Source organism: Podarcis bocagei (assembly GCF_964188305.1).
Source record: "Podarcis bocagei genome assembly, chromosome: 2".
Classification (NCBI taxonomy): Eukaryota; Metazoa; Chordata; class Lepidosauria; order Squamata; family Lacertidae; genus Podarcis; species Podarcis bocagei.
Window position 1 is genome coordinate 86,951,873 of NC_138126.1, and position 20,299 is coordinate 86,972,171.

General features: G+C 47.6%; 2 protein-coding genes across 3 annotated transcripts; one reads left to right on the plus strand and one right to left on the minus strand.

Annotated features, from left to right (window-relative positions):
* Nucleotides 1-1,504: 1,504 nt before the first annotated feature.
* On the plus strand, nucleotides 1,505-6,238 carry LOC308581925 (kelch-like protein 41). The gene is made up of 4 exons (XM_081184702.1): nucleotides 1,505-1,607; nucleotides 1,704-1,782; nucleotides 2,631-2,858; nucleotides 4,714-6,238. Exons 1-4 carry the CDS (start codon nucleotides 1,541-1,543, stop codon nucleotides 6,155-6,157), a joined length of 1,818 nt encoding a protein of 605 aa, XP_081040828.1. The 5' UTR covers nucleotides 1,505-1,540; the 3' UTR covers nucleotides 6,158-6,238.
* Nucleotides 6,239-11,305: 5,067 nt separating this feature from the next.
* Nucleotides 11,306-20,050, minus strand: LOC308581940 (kelch-like protein 38). 2 transcript variants are annotated; one of them, XM_081184739.1, is made up of 5 exons: nucleotides 19,944-19,996; nucleotides 18,643-18,772; nucleotides 17,131-17,209; nucleotides 15,700-15,927; nucleotides 11,306-12,929 (listed from the first exon to the last, which is right to left on the minus strand). In XM_081184739.1, exons 2-5 carry the CDS (start codon nucleotides 18,719-18,721, stop codon nucleotides 11,399-11,401), a joined length of 1,917 nt encoding a protein of 638 aa, XP_081040865.1. In that variant the 5' UTR covers nucleotides 18,722-18,772; nucleotides 19,944-19,996; the 3' UTR covers nucleotides 11,306-11,398. The 2 variants fall into 2 exon arrangements, with proteins under 2 accessions (XP_081040865.1, XP_081040864.1); XM_081184738.1 differs by having other exon boundaries at nucleotides 11,312-12,929; nucleotides 18,643-18,769; nucleotides 19,944-20,050.
* Nucleotides 20,051-20,299: the final 249 nt, after the last annotated feature.

Sequence of the window (20,299 nt, forward strand, 5' to 3'; positions counted from 1 at the left end):
TTTTACTTAAAACCAGAGATGACCCTTGGTTGTTGGCTTCCTCCTCTTCCCAGGTCTAACATTTGCCTTTGTAGAACTCAGCAGGGAAGAGGCTGGAGAAAAATCTAGAATTAGTTGCCTCTGTCTATCATCGGCTCTGGCGCCACCTGCTGTTGGCTCCCTGCCTTCCACCCTAGAGGTTCCAATGGGCACAAACCACCATGGCCCTAGACCCAGTGTCTACTTGAGGCTGGATTGCCCACCAGCCAATAGGACATACGTGCTCTCTCTCCCTCTCAGCACCCAATGGACAACATGCACAGTTGATGTCACAATAGCTGCACTTCAGAGTATCCCTGGCAGGCCTTCATCAACAACAGGCACTCACCTTGAGCAAGAGGCCCCAGAGATGGCATGGGGCCGCAACAGTGACTTGAAGAGCAGGCCCTCTTGAGGAGGTGAGGTGAGAGGGGCATATGCAGGTGGGCAGCATCTTCTGCCATTGATGGCGATGTCCTTTGTGTGAAAACTTCACAAGTTCCTTAACACTGTGGTCACTCTTCCCTGGGGTAGAATCAGTTACCCAGAGCTTCACAAACACACACTCCTCCCTTCATGCAAGCCATTCATGTTACCACAACTGAATGAAATGTTGCGGCCAAGCAGATAACCTGAAGAAGAGGGGCCCGTGAGGGATGTAGCACAGGAAGCCTTGGCTGGAATCCAGATTGAAAATGAATCCAGAAATCACTTTCAGTCAATAGTGCCTGCTTGCTGCTCTAGCACCATTTGCAGCAAGTCTCATTTTTGCTCAAAAATCTTGGGGAAATTTTCCCCATGTTATAAACTAATTTCATCCTGAACTCTCTTTAATGCTGGCCATCAGGGATAGAGGAAATTCTTGTTCTGTACACATTTTAGGCAAACTGGCTAAATTTGTCATTCTGAGGCAAGTACATGGAACTAAACACAGCTGTCATTCAAACTGCTGTTCAGTTAAAAAGAAAATCCATCGAAACCTGTATTTTTTTAATAAGGAGATGTGTAACCCCCCCCCAAAACAGAATCCCACATTTTTAGGGGTATTGCATATGAAAATATGCATTGTAGTGGGAAAATTAACAGCTGTGCATTTTAGGGAGGAAATGTGTATCAAAAATTGCAATACATAGAATTTAAACATTATTTTGAAATATATTTTTTTAAGAAGAAGATCTTCACAGAATGAGATTAAGTGCACTTATTTTTGAAATCATGCAGAAATGCCATGGAATGGAAAGGGACTGATCTATCCATCCCTATTTGTCACTACAGAACAGACTATCTGGGAAGTGGCAGAGTCCCCTTCATTGGAAGTTTTTAAGCAGAAGTTGAATGGCCACCTGTCAGGAATTCTTCTGTTGTGATTCCTGCATTGCAAGAAGTTGGAGTAGATGACCTTTGGGGTCCCTTACAACTCTACAATTCTAAGATTCTATACAACTGTATAACTGATCTCTCTCTCTCTCTCTCATGACAGCTTCCCCTTCTTCTCTCATCTACTTCCTTCAACCTGCTCATCATGAGTTCCAGTCATAAAAGGGAGCAGCCAGAAACCTTCAAACCAAGACCTCTCGGCTTAACCCAAGGTAACCCCCAAGACCTCTTATGCCAAAGAACTAGGGCCATCTTATCAAATGACCAGCTGTTGTCTCCCTGACTTCTTCCCCTCTCCCTGACTCCAGGTCTAGCAGAGATGTATGAGGAAGAGCTGCTCTATGATGCCACCCTCATAGCTGATGGACAAAGATTCCCTTGCCACAGGTAGGCCTTGATTTTTCTGAGCAACATGAAGGCTGCCCAGAACTCATTGTTTGAATGTAAAGGTTGCACAAAGAGCATCTCAGGTTCATCTGCCTTTAAAAAGAAAAAAGGGGGGGATCAAGTAGGTGAGGGCAGGGAACATTTTTTCAACCTTAAGGTCATATTCCATTCTCAGAAATGTCAAGGGGTGGGAGTCAGGAGTAGGTCAGTAATAAGTCACACGGTGTCAGGAAGTTAACTCTTGATTCAGAGAAACCAAGCAGTTTAAGCCTAGTGAACACAACTCTACCCGGTAGCTATTACCTCAAGGAAAATCACTTGCCAGGACTGAAGGTCCCCACTGTCCCACAGCTCTCTAAGTCTCCTCCTCCACTGGTTCCTTCTCAAGCAATTTGAGGTCTTGCATGTCTTTGCTCCACCCTCTTCATATCCCTTTGGGTTCTGAGAGACGGGGGGGGGGGGAGGGAGAGATGGTCACAGCAAGAGGGAAAGACAGCCTGGCTTCATCCCCAGCCTGACTCATCTCTGCCTCTTGGCCCCTTCTCCTCTCCAGCCTCCAATTCTGCCTCTGCTTCTGGACTGCTGTCTTCCACAGTCTCCTCCCACTCACTAAACCATTCCCTCTTCAGCTCCCAGCACCTCCCCCTCTCAATCTGCTCCCTCTTCTCCCTCTGACCACTCATCATCATTCCACCACCACTCCCCGGGCTCTGAGCCTTCTTCCCTTGAGGTTCCCCAGTTGGTGCCTCCTACCAGTCCTCTGCATCCAGCCAGTCCATGGCAAGCAACCTTCCAAGGGTTTGAACTTGGCCTCCAGCAATTGCAGTTCTCTCTTTCCTTCCCTGCAGAGCGCTGCTAGCAGCTATTAGCCCCTACTTTCGGGACATTTTCATCAATACCTGGAAAGAATCTGGTGGGAAAGAAGTTCTGCTTCAGGAGGTGTCTCCATTCGTCGTCGAAAACATTCTGAAATATATCTACACAGAGGACATAACACTCACCCCTGAGCTAGCGCCGCACCTCTTTGCTGGGGCCAACCGCTTACAGATCATACCGCTGCAGAACCTCTGCTGTAGGTAAGTCACTGCATCTTTCTTCTCACACCATGACTGTGCATGCAGTTCCACAATTTGACAGGTGCAATGTACATCACACCATGAGCATGCAAATTCCAACTTGGGTGGCTTTAAAAGAGATAAATTAGTGGAGGATCAGGCTATCAGTGCCACTAATCCTGATGGTTATGTTCTACTTCCACTATTGGAAGCAGCATACTTCTGCATGCCAGAGTGCTCTTCCCTTCAAGTCCTGCTTATCTGCTGCCCATGGACATCTGGTTGCCCACTGTGAAAACAGGAGGGTGGCCTAGAGGGACCATTGGTCTGATCCAGCAGGACTCTTCTTATGCTTGTAGTGCATAATATCTTATCAGGATTCTTTTAGCCCAGGAATGGAGAACCTGTAGTGCTACTGGACCACCAGACCCCATCATTCCCATCAATGGTCAAGGGTGATGGGAACTGGAGTTCAGCATCATTTGAAGCAAGGTCCTTCAACCTTGGAGCTTCAGAACTACAGCTCCCAACATCCCTACCATTGACTATCCTGGCTGGGGATGATGGAAGTTGTAGTTCAAAAAACATTTAGGGACTCAAGGCTGAAAAATAAAGTAAGGTCACAAGTTAGTCACACCTGCTTTAGCTAAATTTGGAATGAGGAGTGAGGGATAATGAAGAACTGCTGCAAAGAGACAGCTTCGAAATCTGTTGTCGCTGTCTCATGGAACATTGAATATGGACACAAATGGAGAATCTAAAAATGTCTACAAAATTCTGGTGTTTTTTATGATTATAAGAGTTATATCCATAGAGAAATCCAAAGGAGTCTCCAACCAGTTTTTGCTGCAATTTAGAGAGTCTTTGTCAAGGCCCTTGGATAAGGATACAACTATGGGATTGCTTCATTCAACACAGCTTCCCAGTATTTGTTACATGGCCAAAGGATCTTCAGGACTACCATATTTTTTGCCCTATAGGACGCACTTTTTCCCCTCCAAAAATGAAGGGGAAATCCGGGTGCGTCCTATGGGGCGAATGCAGGCATTCGCTGAAGCTTGGAGAGCAAGAGGGGTCGGTGCACACCGACCCCTCTCGCTCTCCAGGCTTCAGGAAGGCATCCACAGCCTAGGCAGCCCTGCGGGAGTTCCTGCAGGGCTGTCTAGGCTGCGGATAGCAGCCTGCTTCCCGGAGCGCCGGGCGCGCTGAAAGCACAGCACCCGGCGCTTCGGGAACACATCCGCAGCCTAGGCAGCCCTGCGGGAGGTCCCGCAGGGATGTCTAGGCTGCGGATAACAGCCTGTTTTCCAGAGCGTCGGGCGCCCTGAAAGCAGAGCGTCCGGCACTTCGGGAACACATCCGCAGCCTAGGCAGCCCTGCGGGAGGTCCCGCAGAAATAAATTTTTCCTTTATTTTCCCCCCAAAAAACTAGGTGCGTCCTATGGGATGGAGCATCTTATGGGACGAAAAATACGGTAATGTAAAATCATGAAACAGCGGGTTGCCATATTAGCATGCATTTTCCCATAAGCAAATTCCTGCTGGATCATCCAGTCCACCCGGATCTCAGAGTGGCCATCCACATGTCTAGATAGGAAACTCACAAGCAGGACATGGGTTCAAGAGCATTCTTCCCAGTTGTGATTCCCAGAAGCAGGAATTCAGAGGCATACTGGCTCCAACAGGGGAGTTAGAACAACAGAACCATCATGGAGGGTAGCTATTGGCAGCCTTATGAATTTGTCTAATCCTCTTTCAAAGCCTTCCAATTGGGTGGCCATTTGGCGGTCCTGAGGCTAACCACCAGGTTTCATGGTGGGAGTCATGCTGGTTCCTCTGCTCCACAGGCCTTCCTGTTCCTTCTTTCGCCTTCCAGGTTCCTCGGGAAAAATATCTCTGTGCAGAACTGCTTTGAGATGTATTCTTTGGCAAGGACGCATAAGAGTCCTGCCTTCCTCCATGCGGTCATACGCTTCCTCACCAGAAAATTCAGCCAGGTCTGCGAGCATGAGAGTTTCCGCCAGCTGGACCTCAGCACACTCATCACCCTGATATCCTCCAGCAACCTTGAAGTGGCTTCAGAGATCAAGGTCTACCGGGCTGTGCGACTCTGGGTGCAAGGGCAATCCAGCAAGCATGGCCCTTTGCTAGGAGACCTGATGCGCCATGTCCGCTTCCCACTCTTCAGTCCGGAGGAGCAAGTCGAACTACAGAGGGACTTGGAGAAGTGGAAGGACCTCAGGCTCGAGTGGAAGGTGCTGGATGGCGAGGAGAGGTTTCGTTACATCAAGGGCCTCCGGCAGGGCATGTACAAGCCGCACATCCTGTGCATCGACACCCAGATGTGTGAGTACCAGGAGCTGGAGAGTGAAGAGGCCCACATGGGCTGCTATGACCCACAGACCGAACTGTGGGAGAAGCTTCCCGGCCTGCAGTCCTTGACGCATGCGTGTTGCGCCACAGCTGGTGAGAAGATCTATGTCTCTGGAGGCATCTGTAAGAACTCTTACTCCACCGCCCTCTATGAGTTCAGCTCTTTCAGAAGCCAGTGGCTGCAGCTCGCACCCATGACTGTTCCCAGGTCTGCACATGGCTTCCTGTTCCACAACCAGAAGCTCTACGCCATGGGGGGATGGTGTCAGTTCCAAAGCTTCCTCAACTCGGCTGAGGCTTTTGACCTCACGACAGGGACGTGGGCTACGATTGCAAAGCTCCCGTTTGCCCTGAGCCACCCGGCCTCAAGCGTCTTCCAGAACAAGCTGTACCTCCTTGGCGGCGCCACGGGAGTTTCTCGCCAGTGGCTGTTCCACAAAGGCTTCCTGATCTACGAGACCAGCTCCAACACATGGACTCAGGTGCCTCTGTCGACGGGTTTCTTTGGTGCAGGAGCTGTGGCTGGGGACAGGGGGATCTATGTGATCGGGGGATACATCGAGAAGAAAATGCGGGACAGGGTTGAAGGGCTCCTCATCCCCGAGAACCGTCACAGCTCTCACAAGTGCTTCTTAGTCAACGAGACTGGCAAAATTAGTGGCAACATTGGTATGCCCAAACTGCCGCGTGGGGTTGCCAACGCAGGGGTAGTCTCCTGCGGGAAGCGGATCTATGTGTTGGGTGGGGAAGACTTAACCCAGCGCTACAAGATGATTTACTACTGGGAGCCTGGAGAACCCCGCTGGCACCGGTGCACAACAGAGATCCCTACCACCCGTGAGGGCATCAGCAGTTTTGGATGTGTGACCATGATGAGGCCCATCCCACATATCCGCCAGCTTTTCCAGGTCACCACCCTTGTCATTGTGTCTGCAGCAAGCAAATAGCCATCCCCCTGGTGGTCCTGAATGAACTTTCGAGTTAGCAGAAACCAGGCAGACACATGCAAATAAATTATAGCAAAATTATGGATAGTCACCTACTGACTTGCTGCGAGACTTGGTCTGCAATGCTGTGAACAGCAGAACGCTTCTTATTGTTATCAATATAATTAATATTACCGTATTTTTCTCTCTATAACACGTAGATTTTTTCTCCTAAAAAGGAAGGGGAAATGTCTGTGCGTGTTATTGAGCGAATGTGTGGTCCCTGGAGCCGAAAAATCAGGCAAAAATCAAACCGCGCTTCAGGGAGAAGGGAAACCTGAAAAGAGGAAGTGGCTGCTTTCCTGCATTCTGCCTCAGGGTCTTACTGCCCACCCTCCTCTGTTTCCTTGCTGTGTTTGCTCAAACGGAACAAAGAGCAGGGAAAGCCCCTCCCCTCCAGGCAAGAAGAGGGGAAAGCAGAGCGTCTTTCTAATTCCTCTCCATGCTCCGGAGGGAACAATGTTTGTGGGAAGAGAGATTACAGGTTCAGCTTAAAATTCTGATTTGACTTCCTGCTTTTTGTTTTTGGGGACACACAGCATTCAAATATGCTTTCTTCCATTTAAAATGATGAAATCCTTAAACAGTGTTTTGCCTGTAAATTCATGCGATCTGGAAGATTACAGTGTCTGTACCTCTTAAGGGATGGCAAAGCTTAGGTTTTGCTGCAATTAAAATATATTTATATCAGGCAGCCGGAAAACATGCAGGTGGGAGGGAGGGAGAGAGAGAGAGCGCTGGCTGGCTTGGGTGGGTGGAAACTTTTGCCTTCCTTTCCTCACGTTATAGCCCTCTCCTGCATTCTTAGCCTTCTGTGTTTTTCCTTCCCTCCCCACTTAAAATGTGGTTACAAAGCATGGATCCACATGGATCCTCAGGATCTTTGCATTGGGTCACCCCAAATTCACCATCAGAGCACATAGCATGTCCATGGCTACAGCCTGGCCCCCAAAATCACGCACCCACTGTTGCCTGGGGCTGCAATGGTGCAAAAACATGGTTACAAAGCATGGATCCACAGGGATTCTCAGGATTTTTGCATTGGGTCACCCCAAATTCACCATCAGATCACATGTCTGTGGCCACAGCATGAAGCACAAAAATGATACGTCCACTGTTTCATTCAGAATATTTTTTCCCTTGTTTTCCTCCTCTAAAAACGATGTGCGTGTTATGGTCAGGTGCGCGTTATCCAGCTCTCCAATATTCTTTTTAAGGTGAGGTGATCAGAAGTGTGCACCGTATTCCTAGTGTGTTTGCACCATAGATTCGTGTAGCAGTGTTATGACATTGACAGCTGTCAGGATGCTGTCAGTGGCTCCCGGCTGGTTGCCCAGGAAAGCATAAAGACAAGGAAACTTTTCTTACAGTCCTTTTTTTATTTCATTTTTTTAAAATGATATTTATTGAAAAAAAAGATTTTTTTAAAAAATTACAAAGAAAAAAGACAAAAACAGAAAAAGAAAAAGAAAAAATAAAACCATCATTTTCAAATTCTCCATTACCTTCTTTCCATGACCTCTTCCTCCTCCCATCTCTTGTATCTTAATTAATAATTATCACAGCAAATCCTTTCCATAATTCATAATATTCTGTCATTACATTACCTTACTCTATTTTCATCTTATCTTATAAAAAACCTTAAAACTTAGGACTTAAATCTTATTTTTACCAACTTCTCATAAGCATTACCTTTTTACCTAATTCTTTAAACATTTTTACAAGAGCCAAGTGTAATGTGTATGGGATGCTCGTGTGTAAGTTGCCGCCTCTCCAGGCTTTGTTGCCTTGCTAAACCTTTCAGTCTGGACAGCCCTTCACTTCGTGGCTGCCTCAGTCGCTAGCAGAATCCGTCAGTGGGTGTTTCTTAAATCTTTTCCAACATAAAAGTTGTTTGACACCCAGTCTCCACTTACTCTCTCTGCGCGGAAGTCTTCTGCGCAGGGTGGGCGTGGGTAGCGGAGGACCCGTGCTCTCCCCGCTGGTGTCCGGTGAAGAGTCCTGGAGCCCTCTCGCCGATTCCCCCATCAGCCCCTCTATATCCCTGGTGTTGCGCTGATTTGCTTCCCCATCTGTGGAGCTGCCTCTCTCCCTGCTGGGCCCTTCTCCAGCACCATTTGAGAGCCTTCCCTCCGCCTCTAGCTCCGATGTCAGTTCCCTGACACCAAGTAATTTCATTTCAGCATTTTTCCAAAGTTCATCAATTTTATAAAACATCCCTAATGATAGAAAAAAGAAATAAAAACAATCCAATCTTCTTCCAGCGTCCCCTCCCCCCGGTCCCGGGATTGTCAGTCCTTTTTATCCCATTAGTCTGGCACATTAATCTTATATCCGAGGCCTTCAAATCTCTTCCATGTCCCTTCCGCAGCTCTTCTTCATATTTTCCTTTCACTCGTGGGAACTCCAGCTTGGTAGTGTTTTTGACCCTTTTCAACAAATCAGCCCCTTTCCCGTAGTCCAGACTAGACTCCATGTGGTATTTTTTCCCAACTTTCCCCCTCATCTGCCTCTGGGTTGTTACTTACCACAAACCACTGTTGTAAATCTATACTGTCTTCCTCTTCTTCTTCCCTGGAAGTGTCAGGATGAGGAGGCAGCCTCCACCATTCCTCCTCCTCTACCCTGTCCCTGACAACAGTTTTATTTCCAGTCCTTGTCCTCATGATCCCTTGTGTGAAATTTACCTTTTTTCCCCCACAGCTGCTGCAGTTGATATCTTTGTTGACCTATCTGTTACAACCTTGTTCCTGGTTAGTCAGCTCCAGTTCAGACCCCATGAGTGTGAGAGATCAGAACACCCACACATGTCCATCACTTTACACCTGTTTCTTTGAATCGCACCTGCCATTTTACTTGCCCATTCACCGAGTTTGGAGGAGTTTGGAGCAAACCTGGCTACTTTGCTGCTCACCCAAATTCTAGGACATTTAAACAGCTTGCCTCTTTGTTGTGACACACACACACACTCAGTCTAAGCGAGAATAATTAAAATAAACTATTACTACAGTATAAATCCTCTTTTGGATGCTCCCTTGATCTCCTTCTCCAGCTCCAGATCACCTGGGCATTTTGGTCAGGAGAGTGGATCATACAACCCCAGTACTGAATTGTCATTTACAACAATTCTGTGAAGGAGTCTACCCTTTTGGGGATTACAATCACTAGAAATGCCCTATTGGATGTAAAGAGAGACCCTCATCTCCAGGAAGCCCTTCTCCATCCTTCCCAGAGATAACCATGTTGTTTCCATTTTGCCAGGATTCTGTTATGTCCAGACCAAGCATTCCTGCTCATCTCTCTTGGAATCATACCTGATAGGTAGGGTGGGAGACATTTTTTCAGCCTGAGGGACCCATTCCCTTTCAGGCCACATTCTGGGGGCCACATGCCAGAAGTTGGCAGGGCCATAGGAAAAAGTGGGCAGAGCAATGGCAGTGAATTATACCTTTGCACAGTAGGCTGGCTTCTATATACACTCACACAGCCCTCACTATCCTGATAATGAGAACAGCATCACCATGAGTTCTAAGACACATTCCTACTAGGAAAAACATTCAAGGAGGGTGTGAAGCAGGACTGGTGAGGGGAGTGGCCTAGGGAAAGCTTGTGTAGCTGGAGAGGGGTTGTGGTCTGAAGAGAGTCACAAGCGCCAGGCAAAGAAGGAGGAGGAGGAGGATTTGTTATCCCGCTTTATCACTACCCGAAGGAGTCTCAAAGCGGCTAACATTCTCCTTTCCCTTCCTCCCCCACAACAAACACTCTGTGAGGTGAGTGGGGCTGAGAGACTTCAGAGAAGTGTGACTGGCCCAAGGTCACCCAGCAGCTGCATGTGGAGGAGCGGAGACGCGAACCCGGTTCCCCAGATTATGAGACTACCGCTCTTAACCACTACACCACACTGGCTCTAGAGGCCTAGAGGGGTACACATGGCCTCTTAGTAGGGTTGCCACCCATCCTGTATAATACCAGATTGTCCCTTGTAAAATTCTATGCTAGGTATTGATTCAATACAGGACAGTTTGTCCTGTATTTCCCCTATTTCTGTGTGCACACATTTTCTCTCCCTCCCTGCCTGCCTGCCTCTTGTTTCTTTCCTTTCCTTTTTTCCTCCTCACCCCCTCTCCTTATCCCACCTCCAAGGAGGAGCAAACGAGGGCAAGGCTTTCATGTTGTCTCTTCCAGTCCCCTACACCTTTGGCATGGGTTAAGGTGCCTATCCAAAGAGCTGCAGCCTGGGAGTGTCGGGCTGCATCCCTCCAGTGGTGCAGCATGGGGGTGGGCATAGGGGCAGTTGCCCCGGGTGCAAAATTGTTACAGGCGCAAAATTTCAACACTTGGTGCTATCTCGATACAGCTGCATGCATCCATCACTGGGCTCCGTGCTTCTCCATGTAAACCAGGAAATGACCTCTCCAGACAACGGAATGACTCTTCTTATTTCTGTGGCTGCAATCTCCTGGATAACGCAGGTGCTGTTAAGCAGTTGAATACACATGCATACTCCACCCAGTTCCATCCCTTCCATTCCCTTTAAGTAGCCCTGGGCTCTGGCAACCCATGCTACACCACTGCGTTCCTCAGAGAGAAACAGGTTCCGAGATTCTAAAAACAAGCGGTTTTGTGTCAGTGTAGCTCAGAAGCCCCAGTTATTAACATAGTTATCTACAGGATATTTGAGAGAGCAGGGTGAGGGAGAAGTAGCTCCCCATAAGGCTTGCCCTCCACTCCCAATGTTTTTCTTTCCAGAAGCATAACATGTGGAACAAAGCCTGTTTCCTCATCAGAATATGCCTGACTATTTATTTATTTTTGTCCTGGCCTGAACGTACAGTACTGGATGTGTTTGAAAGCTCTGGGTAGCAAAACAGAGGCAGGTTTGCAAATTCATGAGCATGTGTGTCTGCGTGTGACAAATTCCAGAGTGGCATCAGGGTTGGCTGCAATAGAATGCAACTGATTGCTTTAAAGTCATTTCAGCACCAGGGGGCAGGGACAATTGCCACCCCACCCAGCCCACAACCAGCCCGCTATCCTATCCTGTATTTTGCCCGAGCAAAGGTGGCAACCCTACCCCTGGGTTTGAGGTTCCCCGGCCCTCTCTTACACCACTTAGATGGAAAATCATACAAATTACAAATAAAAAACTGAACACAAGTAAGTGGGTAATGACTGGTCCTTCTGTTCTACACCTCTCGGGAGTTAAGTGCCTTCACGTTTCTCAGGCAGATTATTGCTGCAGGAACCACTTTGCAAGCTGTCTGTGAGCCTCACCACCTCTATGGCTGTCAGTGCAACCGACGTCTTTCGGAAAAGCTCTAGGATGGGCTTTTTGGGGACCTTCATGGTGGTGCAGCCAAAGCCGCTGAGTCCCCAGCTGGTGAATGGCAGCCTCTCCTGGCACTGGACCCACTTAGGGGCTCCGAGTTCCCAGTAGTAAACAGTGTTATAATATTCCTCTTTGTTCTCCCCACCCAGCACGTAAATGCGGTGCTTCCATCGCACCACACCGGCCCCCGCCAGCTTTATGGGCAGCCTGGGGATAGTGACTCTACTGTCCAATTGGCCATCTTCCCCCAGAAAGAAGCACTTCCGGGTGCAGCGCAGGTTCCCTCTTTCCGACCAGTGCTGGTTATGCCTCATCTGGCTCCGGACGTAGCCCCCGATCACATAGATCCCGTTGTTCATGGCCACAGCGCCAGACCAGTAGCACTCGTTGTCCAGGTACACTTGAGTCCACGTGTCAAAGCTTACTTCATAGATCAGGACCTTCCGGGAAGCGTACCATGAGGCGACGGTGTTTGTGACGCCGCCGACCAGATAGAGCTTGTTCCTGAGTGCCGCCGAGGCAAAGTGGCTGAGCGCAAAAGGCATCCTTTTAATCGGGGCCCAGAACTTTCTCTCCAAGTCGAAGCACTCCGCTGTGTAGAGGTAGTCCTGGTACCTGCACCAGCCACCTATGGCGAACAGCTGCTGGTTGCAGGCGAGGAAGCCGTGGGAGGCCCTGGCCACAGACATGGAAGGGAGCTGAGTCCAGCGACCCCTTAAGGGGCTGTACTCGTGCATCGTGTCCGAATAAGAGCCATCCGTGTGGACCCCTCCGGTGACGTACAGCTTGTCCCCGACGGCCACACAGCGGGCGCAATACAGGCATTTCAACAGGGGCATTTTTTCCCACATTTCAGCCTGCGGGTCGAAGCAGCCGACCTGGAAGTCCTTGGTCTTCAGTTCTGGGCCTGCCTTGTTGAAGAGGTCCACGCAGATGATGCAGGTGGAGTACATCCCTCTTCGCAGGCCTCCGCTGTGCTGCAGCCTCTCCTGGCGGTTGAAGCGCTTCCACCGCAGGCGGACGTCCCTGTGGCACATCAGCTCCGACTGGACCACCCTGAGCTCCTCCTGGGTCAAGAGCGGGAGGCGCACATGCGTCAGGAGCTGCCCCAGGAACGGCAGGCAGCTGTCGCTGTCGCTCTTGCTCTCGCTCTTGGCCGTCACCCAGCGCCACACGGCCCGGTAGACGGTGAGTTCAGAAGAGACCACCAGACTGTCCAAAGAGAGGATGCTAATGAGGGTACTGGGGTTCAAGTCGGTGAAGGTCTTGTCCTCGATGGAGAGGCGCTTGAAGTGCAGGTTGACCAGGGCCTTGGCTTTTTGGAGGAGCTCAGGGTCGCTGTGTGCGAAGCCCAGTTGGTAGAGCGAAAGGCAGTTCTCTGGGGAGATGTGTTCCAAGAGGTATCTGGGGCGGACAGATGGGAAGGTAAAAAGTTAGAGGATCCCTGGATGGTTAAGTCCAGTCAAAGGTGACTATGGGGTTCATCTCACTTTCAAGCTGAGGGAGCCAGCATTTATCCACAGACAGCCTTCCGGGTCATGTGACCAGCATGACTAAACCGCTTCTGGCACAACAGGACACCATGACAGAAACCAGAGCATACGGAAACGCCATTTACCTTCCTGCCACAGTGGTACCTATTTATCTACTTGCACTGGTATGCTTTCAAACTGGTAGGTTGACAGGAGCTGGGACAGAGCAATGGGAGCTCACTCCGTCGTGGAGATTCAAACCACCAACCTTCTGGCCGGCAAGCCCAAGAGGCTCAGTGGTTTAGACCACAGCTAAAAAAGGACACACTGCTGCTGAAGATGAGCTAGACAAGATGCATATGGCCACATCTGCACAATATTATTTAAAGCAGCATCGGGAGAATTTAAACAGTTTCTCCAAAAAGAACCTAGGAAGTGCAGTTTGTTAAGGGTGCTGAGAGTTGTTAGGAGACCCAACTGATGGAATATGCTGAATTAGCAAATCTAACTAGTAAAATTAGAGATCAAGATGAGACTGTTTCTCAGCAGGATTGGAAAATGTTTGTAGATGACTTTTAAAAAAAAATCATTGTAGCAGCAGCTTTAAATATTCTGATTACAGGCACAGAGTAGTAGGGGTTGAATATAATAGCAAAATCCAAGTGTTCAGGCTGAATAATATGAATGCAACTCTTTGGCACACTACATCTTATCTGGAATTGTGCATGAGCCCTGCAGATGGCACTCCTGACTCATGGGGGAGAAATTACTTTGGTTCACGCTTTAAAGTCAATCTACCTAATCTACACTTCTTGAATCTAAAGGCAATGTGAAAACATAGCCATTTTTCAACAATTGTGTGAAGCAGTTCTCCAGAAAAAAGGGGAACATCTACATTATTGCTTGCAAAAGAAAAGGGAAAAAATGCTTACAGAATTGCGTACCAAAATGCATATACCTAGGAGAAAGGCACTAAAAAAAGGTCTGCCAATTTTCCCGCAAGCTTATAAAAAGAAATTTTGATACGGAAATGGGGCAAACTGATGGTTGGAAAATCAAGAAACTGAGAGAAATGTACCCTATGTCTTAAGCATGTGGTGGAAGTGCACTTGATTTGAGAAGGGAATGTCTTTGTATCCTAATATTCCACTTCCCCAGAATCTGCAATAGCTTGAACATACAGGCAACAACCAATTTATGTGAGTCCAATTGACGCACGGCCATGCAAGTGTGTATTGCGGCAACCCGGAAGCAGCCAGAAAAGAGGGTGGAACAGGAGGCAGAAGGAGGTGGGGCAAGGGCATAACAGGGAGGAGTGGGCTTATGCATGCTCCACCATCACACGCAATGACCGGGAATGCAACTACCACGCAAATCAGGGGTTGTCTGTAGTTACACAAGAGGCAGAAAGGCCTTATTACAAAGGGGTCCTCCTTTCACATCAATTACAGGCAGAGAAGATGGAGATACACTTTCCGTGCAATCTGCTCCTGATTACTGTTCTGATCGGCTTGTACTACTGACCAACCTGTGCCGTTAACTTGGCCGATTCATAAAGATGTCATGTCACTGGCTTAGGTAAAGGTAAAGGGACCCCAGACCATTAGGTCCAGTTGCAGACGACTCTGGGGTTGCGGCACTCATCTCGCTTTACTGGCCGAGGGAGCCGGCGTACAGTCATGTGGCCAGCATGACTAAGCCACTTCTAGTGAACCAGAGCAGCGCACGGAAACACCGTTTACCTTCCTGCTGGAATGGTATCTATTTATCTACTTGCACTTGATGTGCTTTCGAACTGCTAGGTTGGCAGGAGCAGGGACCGAGCAACGGGAGCTCACCCCGTCGCGGGGATTTGAACCACTGACCTTCTGATCAGCAAGCCCTAGGTTCTGTGGTTTAACCCACAGCGCCACCCGCATCCTGCCACCCGTCACTGCCTTGCTGACATGTAATGGACAACATGGCAATAATTGTACGGCAAATGTGATGTGCCTTGTCTAATTAATTGGGTGATTGTGAGGTGGCATGAAAGCTGAAAAGACCCTGTGTTCATTACAGTTCCCATCCCTTTATGGAACCGTCCTTTATTGCAGTAGAATCAATGAAGATGGGTATCATTTTGCTTGAACATTGGTTGCCTTTTTACTTAATAAATTCCCTACCTGAGAACAAACGGAGTGAGTTGCACAGGTCACTCCCTGGACAAGCGATACAAAACAACATGGGCATTTCCCACTAAGGGGCCATTGCCCAGGGCTGGAGGATTTGTTTTGCAAGTGAAAGATCCCAGATTCAATCCCCAGCATCTTCAGGTAGGTCTGGGAGAGACTGCTGCCTGAAACCCAGGAGAGCAATCACTGCCACCCACTGTTCACAGTACAAAGCTAGACAGTCACTGATGACAGTCACTGATTTGACTCACTGTAAAGCTGCTTCCTGATTAAGCCGGCCCTTTGTTCACAAATGGGAGGACTAGAATCTTGCTTCATATTTAGGGATGGACCATAGCTCAGAGCATCAAGTCCAAGGTTTGATCCCAGCATCTCCAGATAAGGGCAGAAGAAACCTCACTCTGAAAACGCTCAAGAGCTGCTGCCAGCCAGTGGAGACAATACTGAGATAGATGGAACAATGGTCTAACTTGGTATAAGGCAGTAAAGAGGATTCCAATGTTCAAAGACGCAGCATTATTTAGGGATTACCTGGAGCAACTCTCGAGCAGTGGAAGGATTTGAAGCCTGCTGGCTGCTACAAACAGGTCTTGGGCCATCTCCGGCACGATCACAATCTCCTCCGTGTAGAAATAGTTCACCACAGCTTGGACAATGGAGGGCTCCATGTCTCGCAGCAGAACCTCTCCATCCATTGACTCCCGGAAGGAGTTGGAGAACATGGCTCGGAAGTAGGGGTTGATGGCAGCAAGGAGCATCCTAAACGACAGGAAGGGAGGGATGTGTCAACATTTGGAGGTCAGGGTATCAATCTCTAATTCAGCATTCCTTAGCTACCTTGAACCATGTGGAATCTCTGTCAGCAGACTTGGGCTACCTCACTGCTCAGCCCTAACTCCAAACCATTTATGAGTGAGTTTAAAAGCATTGACTCACAGTGTAGGCAACCCTGATCTAGATAGACCAAAGGTCTGACTTAGCATAAGGCAGTTTCTAATGTTCCTGTGTCTACCAGCTCCCATATTTTGTTTCTAATTATAGCAGCCTCTTGTAGCCTGAAAAAAAAAGAACGATGACCCCACTTCTGACTGTTGTTTGATTCTATAGGAGTTCCCCTAAACTGGGGATGGGGAGGCCTAAGAACCTCCAGATGTTGGTGGACTACAGGTCCCATAATTTATTTTGTTTGATATTTCATAAAACGTATATGCCCACTTGGTTGTAGGAAAAACCTCATAGTGATTATGGCTGATGGGAACAGGAGCCCAGCACCCTAACCACCCCATACCTCATGAGTTCATGGATGCTGTTTCAACCATGGTAGAGAGTGACCCAATGACCCAATGCGAGTAGATCTAGGAAGCTTAGCACAAGAATTTCCAGGATTATGCTGGAAAGAGCTATATAGCAAAGAATGTCAACAGGGCATTCTGTGTGAGTTGCCCTAAACCAGGGATGTCAAGTCCCAAGGACCTTCCAATGTTGCTACAACTACAACTCCTATCATGCCTGACCATGAGGCATGCTGGCTAGACTGAATTGATTTGGAGTCCAAGTAAGCATGCATGTGGTGGTACAATGGTACCTCGGTTTACGAACTTAATCCGTTCCTGAAGTCCGTTCTTAAACCAAATCCGTTTTTAAACCGAGGCACGCTTTCCCTAATGAGGCCTCCCGCCACCAGTACCCTTCCATCATTTGGCTTCCATACCGAGGTGAAGTTCACAAACCAGGACACCACTTCCAGTTTTGTAGAGTTCATAAACAAAATAGTTCGTAAACAGGCCTGTTCGTAAACCGAGGTACCACTGTAATTACAAGGAAGAGGAGCAGGTGGTGATGAGATCCAGTCACATGCAGAGGGAACCACATGGAGAGTGTCTTGCCCAGGGCCCTTCTAAACCCAGAGCAGGCCCTTTGCCTGCATGACAAATAGTAACCCCAAAATGTATAAATAAATACCTGTGACAGGGAAACCGTTCGCCTTTGGCCACGATGGTTGTGTCGCAGAGGAGCTGTTCCTGGCGAAGGTGATTCAGCCCTATAGGAAGAGAGGGAATGTGTGCGATGAGACAGAGCAGACAGCCATCAGAAGTGAAGCCTTATTAGTGGTGCGACCAGTGGGGGCTGCCCAACTTTTGCAAATAATTTCTCCCAAACAGAATGCATTTTTTGGTATGTTATTAACAGTGCTTCCTTCCTGGGGGAAAGCAAAGGCACGCATATCCCTAAACATTTTGTATGTAGTAGCTTCATACTTTTGTCCATTTACTTATGTAGTAGCTTCATACTTTTGTCCATTTATTTTTCCCAATTTGAACTATAAAATGGTGGTTTTCTTGAGTCAAAATGAGAGTACCCCAAAACATTTTTTTAGGGGGGAAAAGCACTGGTTATTAATACTTATGCATGATTTGCTATGCACACTTTGCTATAATATACATATATTAAATGCTTCCCCCCCTTTTGCTGGCAGAAAAATCCCAACATTTGGAGAAGTGCAAACATGAAAGGAAAGCTGTTCCTTGCTTTACATACTGTTTCAGGAAGCTGCAAATGTGATTGCTTCACATTAACACGTGCACCAAGCTGATTTTCTTCTTACCTCTGCATTAAGTAATGTGGTCCAAAAATGGAATGGATGTTACCGTCCCATTAAAAAGTTTCCACAATGTTTTTAATTAAAGAAAAATCATTATTGACATTTATGCAGGACTGGAAACTTCTTATGGACTTTTTTGCGTGAAAGAGAAAATGAACTTGTAATATCTGCATTTGAAGATTGAAAAAAATACCAGTTTATAGAAGATAGAATGGTCGGGTGTTAATGTGTGAATACTATATGTAGCTGCAGGACAAAGAACTGAATGTCTTTTTATTTTTCTCTATTCTCCCTATTCTTTTCCCTTCCAACGTTTTTTCTTTCTACCTTTATTTCTCCCTCCCCCACACTTTTTAAAATATTCTTCCCACCTCTGTTCTCTTTTAGATGAAATATTTCAGTGTATTATAAAAGTATACTATGCAATGGATATGAATTTTTGTATATCTTCAGACAAGTATCAATAAAAATATTTTGAGAAAAGAAAATGAAGAAAATGAAAGTACCCATTGCTATGGGCTGCATTCCTTAAAACACAACTACAGTGGTACCTCAGGTTACAGATGCTTCAGGTTACAGACCCAGAAATAGTACCTCAGATTAAGAACTTTGCTTCAGGATGACAACAGAAATCGTCCCGCGGCGCCGCAGCAGCAGCGGGAGGCTCCATTAGCTAAAGTGGTACCTTGGGTTGAGAACAGTTTCAGGTTAAGAACGGAGCTCCAGAACGAATTAAGTTCTTAACCCAAGGTACCACTGTACTAGGAAATAAACCCCACTGAACACAACAAGGCTTGCTTCTGAGTGAACATGAAATAGATGGTAAAAAAATCTTGCCCAGCCATGGTGGGCTCAGATATCGGGGGACCTACCCTCTCGTATGTACTGATTCAAAGGCTTGTCTTCCTCTCCAATGGTATCATCATCTCTGTCCCAAGGTGAATTCATCATTGCACTCCTACTTGCTCCCAGATAGCAAAGCTGTATTGCAAGTCATTCCTGCTGGTGGGGGGGAGGGAAGACACAGAATAAAGATGAGAAGAGGTCATTGGCAAGAAATCTGAATCGAAGACTCCCAGTCAAGTGCAAGATGTAGGCAAAGACGCAAGTTTATCAGAAAAAGGCCATTGATGACTACTGGTCATGGTGACTACTCTCTGCTTCCATGGTTGAATGCAGTAATGCCTCTGAATGTCAGTTGCTGGAAACGATAGGAACAGGGAGCACTGCTGTGCTCAGGTTTCCCATGGTGATTTGGTTCACCTCGGTTAAGAACAGGATGCCATTGGCTTGATCCGGTGAGCTCTTCTAAAGTTCCTCAGAATATTAGAAGATCCCTGCAAAGACTCATCTAGCATTTTGCTTCACACATTGATCAGCCCCAATCTATTGACATGAGTCCCCTGTTTTAATTCGTGTGTGTTGTGTTAGTTTTGTTACATATTTTAGTTATGGGTTGCATGTCCCCCAGTCTCCAAGGAGAAAGGTGCTCCAAGGGTGCCAGAGGTCTGTTTTCAGGTTTTGGTTTCCTTGGAATGAAAGTCCATGAAGACTGTGGATTCTTTAGAGCATGGGTAGGCAAACTAAGGTCCAGGGGCTGGATCTGGCCCGATCGCCTTCTAAATCCGGCCCGCGGACGGTCCAGGAATCAGTGTGTTTTTACTTGAGTAGAATGTGTCCTTTTATTTAAAATGCATCTCTGGGTTATTTGTGGGGCCTGCCTGATGTTTTTACATGAGCAGGATGTGTGTTTTTATTTAAAATGCATCTCTGGGTTATTTGTGGGACATAGAAATCCGTTCATTTTCTTTTTAAAAAATATAGTCCAGCCCACAACATGGTCTGAGGGACAGTGGACCGCCCCCCTGCTGAAAATGTTTGCTGACCCCTGCTTTAGGGCATGTATGGTTTTATTTACATATATATACAGCCTGAGCTTAGGATGGAGGGACTCACAACGTTAACACTTCAACAGATCTTGGGCTCCCCATTAAGTTTCTAGAGAGGGTCCTGAAGGCCATGGCTTCAGATTCAGCACGTGAAGCCTTTGAGTCTTTCCAGATTGAGACACAACTACTGGCTCCATGGCCCTCCCCACAGCGCCTGCAATGTGCCTCCCATCCCAGTTATTCCTATCAACCCACAAGGCTAATCCACATCTCCATAACCCCACCTCTGTCCAGAAGTCCGGTGTGCATCCTGATCTTCCTTCCCCCAAGCTTTGCCCCTCCCAGCCTGAGCATCACCCAGCCTCCAATTGGTCCAACTGGCAGAGGTGTCATAGTCTGTTTTGCTTATTGTGCTCTGATTCATTATTCTCCAATTGTGTGCCTTGCATGGGTGGGGAGGGGGCACACCTAGAGCCTCATTAAGGATTAGGAGAGGGGAGGTGTGGCTTCAGGAATGGAGGGGCGGGGCTTAAATGGACCACAGAACAAGAACAAACAGCTTCAGAATGAATTCTTTCAGAAAGGGGGAGCATCATTGCAGACCCTCCAAGTGCCCCTATTTTCCAGGGACAGTCCCAGA

Bases quoted from the DNA above. Each gene is read 5' to 3' on its own strand.
- LOC308581925 (XM_081184702.1), top strand. From the start codon at position 1,541: ATGAGTTCCAGTCATAAAAGGGAGCAGCCAGAAACCTTCAAACCAAGA. The intron at 1,608-1,703 runs GTAACCCCCAAG...CCCTGACTCCAG, and splicing joins ACCTCTCGGCTTAACCCAAG to GTCTAGCAGAGATGTATGAG. The intron at 1,783-2,630 runs GTAGGCCTTGAT...CCTTCCCTGCAG, and splicing joins CAAAGATTCCCTTGCCACAG to AGCGCTGCTAGCAGCTATTA.
- LOC308581940 (XM_081184739.1), bottom strand. From the start codon at position 18,721: ATGATGAATTCACCTTGGGACAGAGATGATGATACCATTGGAGAGGAA. The intron at 17,210-18,642 runs GTAGGTCCCCCG...CTCTTCCTATAG, and splicing joins GAATCAGTACATACGAGAGG to GGCTGAATCACCTTCGCCAG. The intron at 12,930-15,699 runs GTAATCCCTAAA...TGTCCGCCCCAG, and splicing joins CTGCTCGAGAGTTGCTCCAG to ATACCTCTTGGAACACATCT.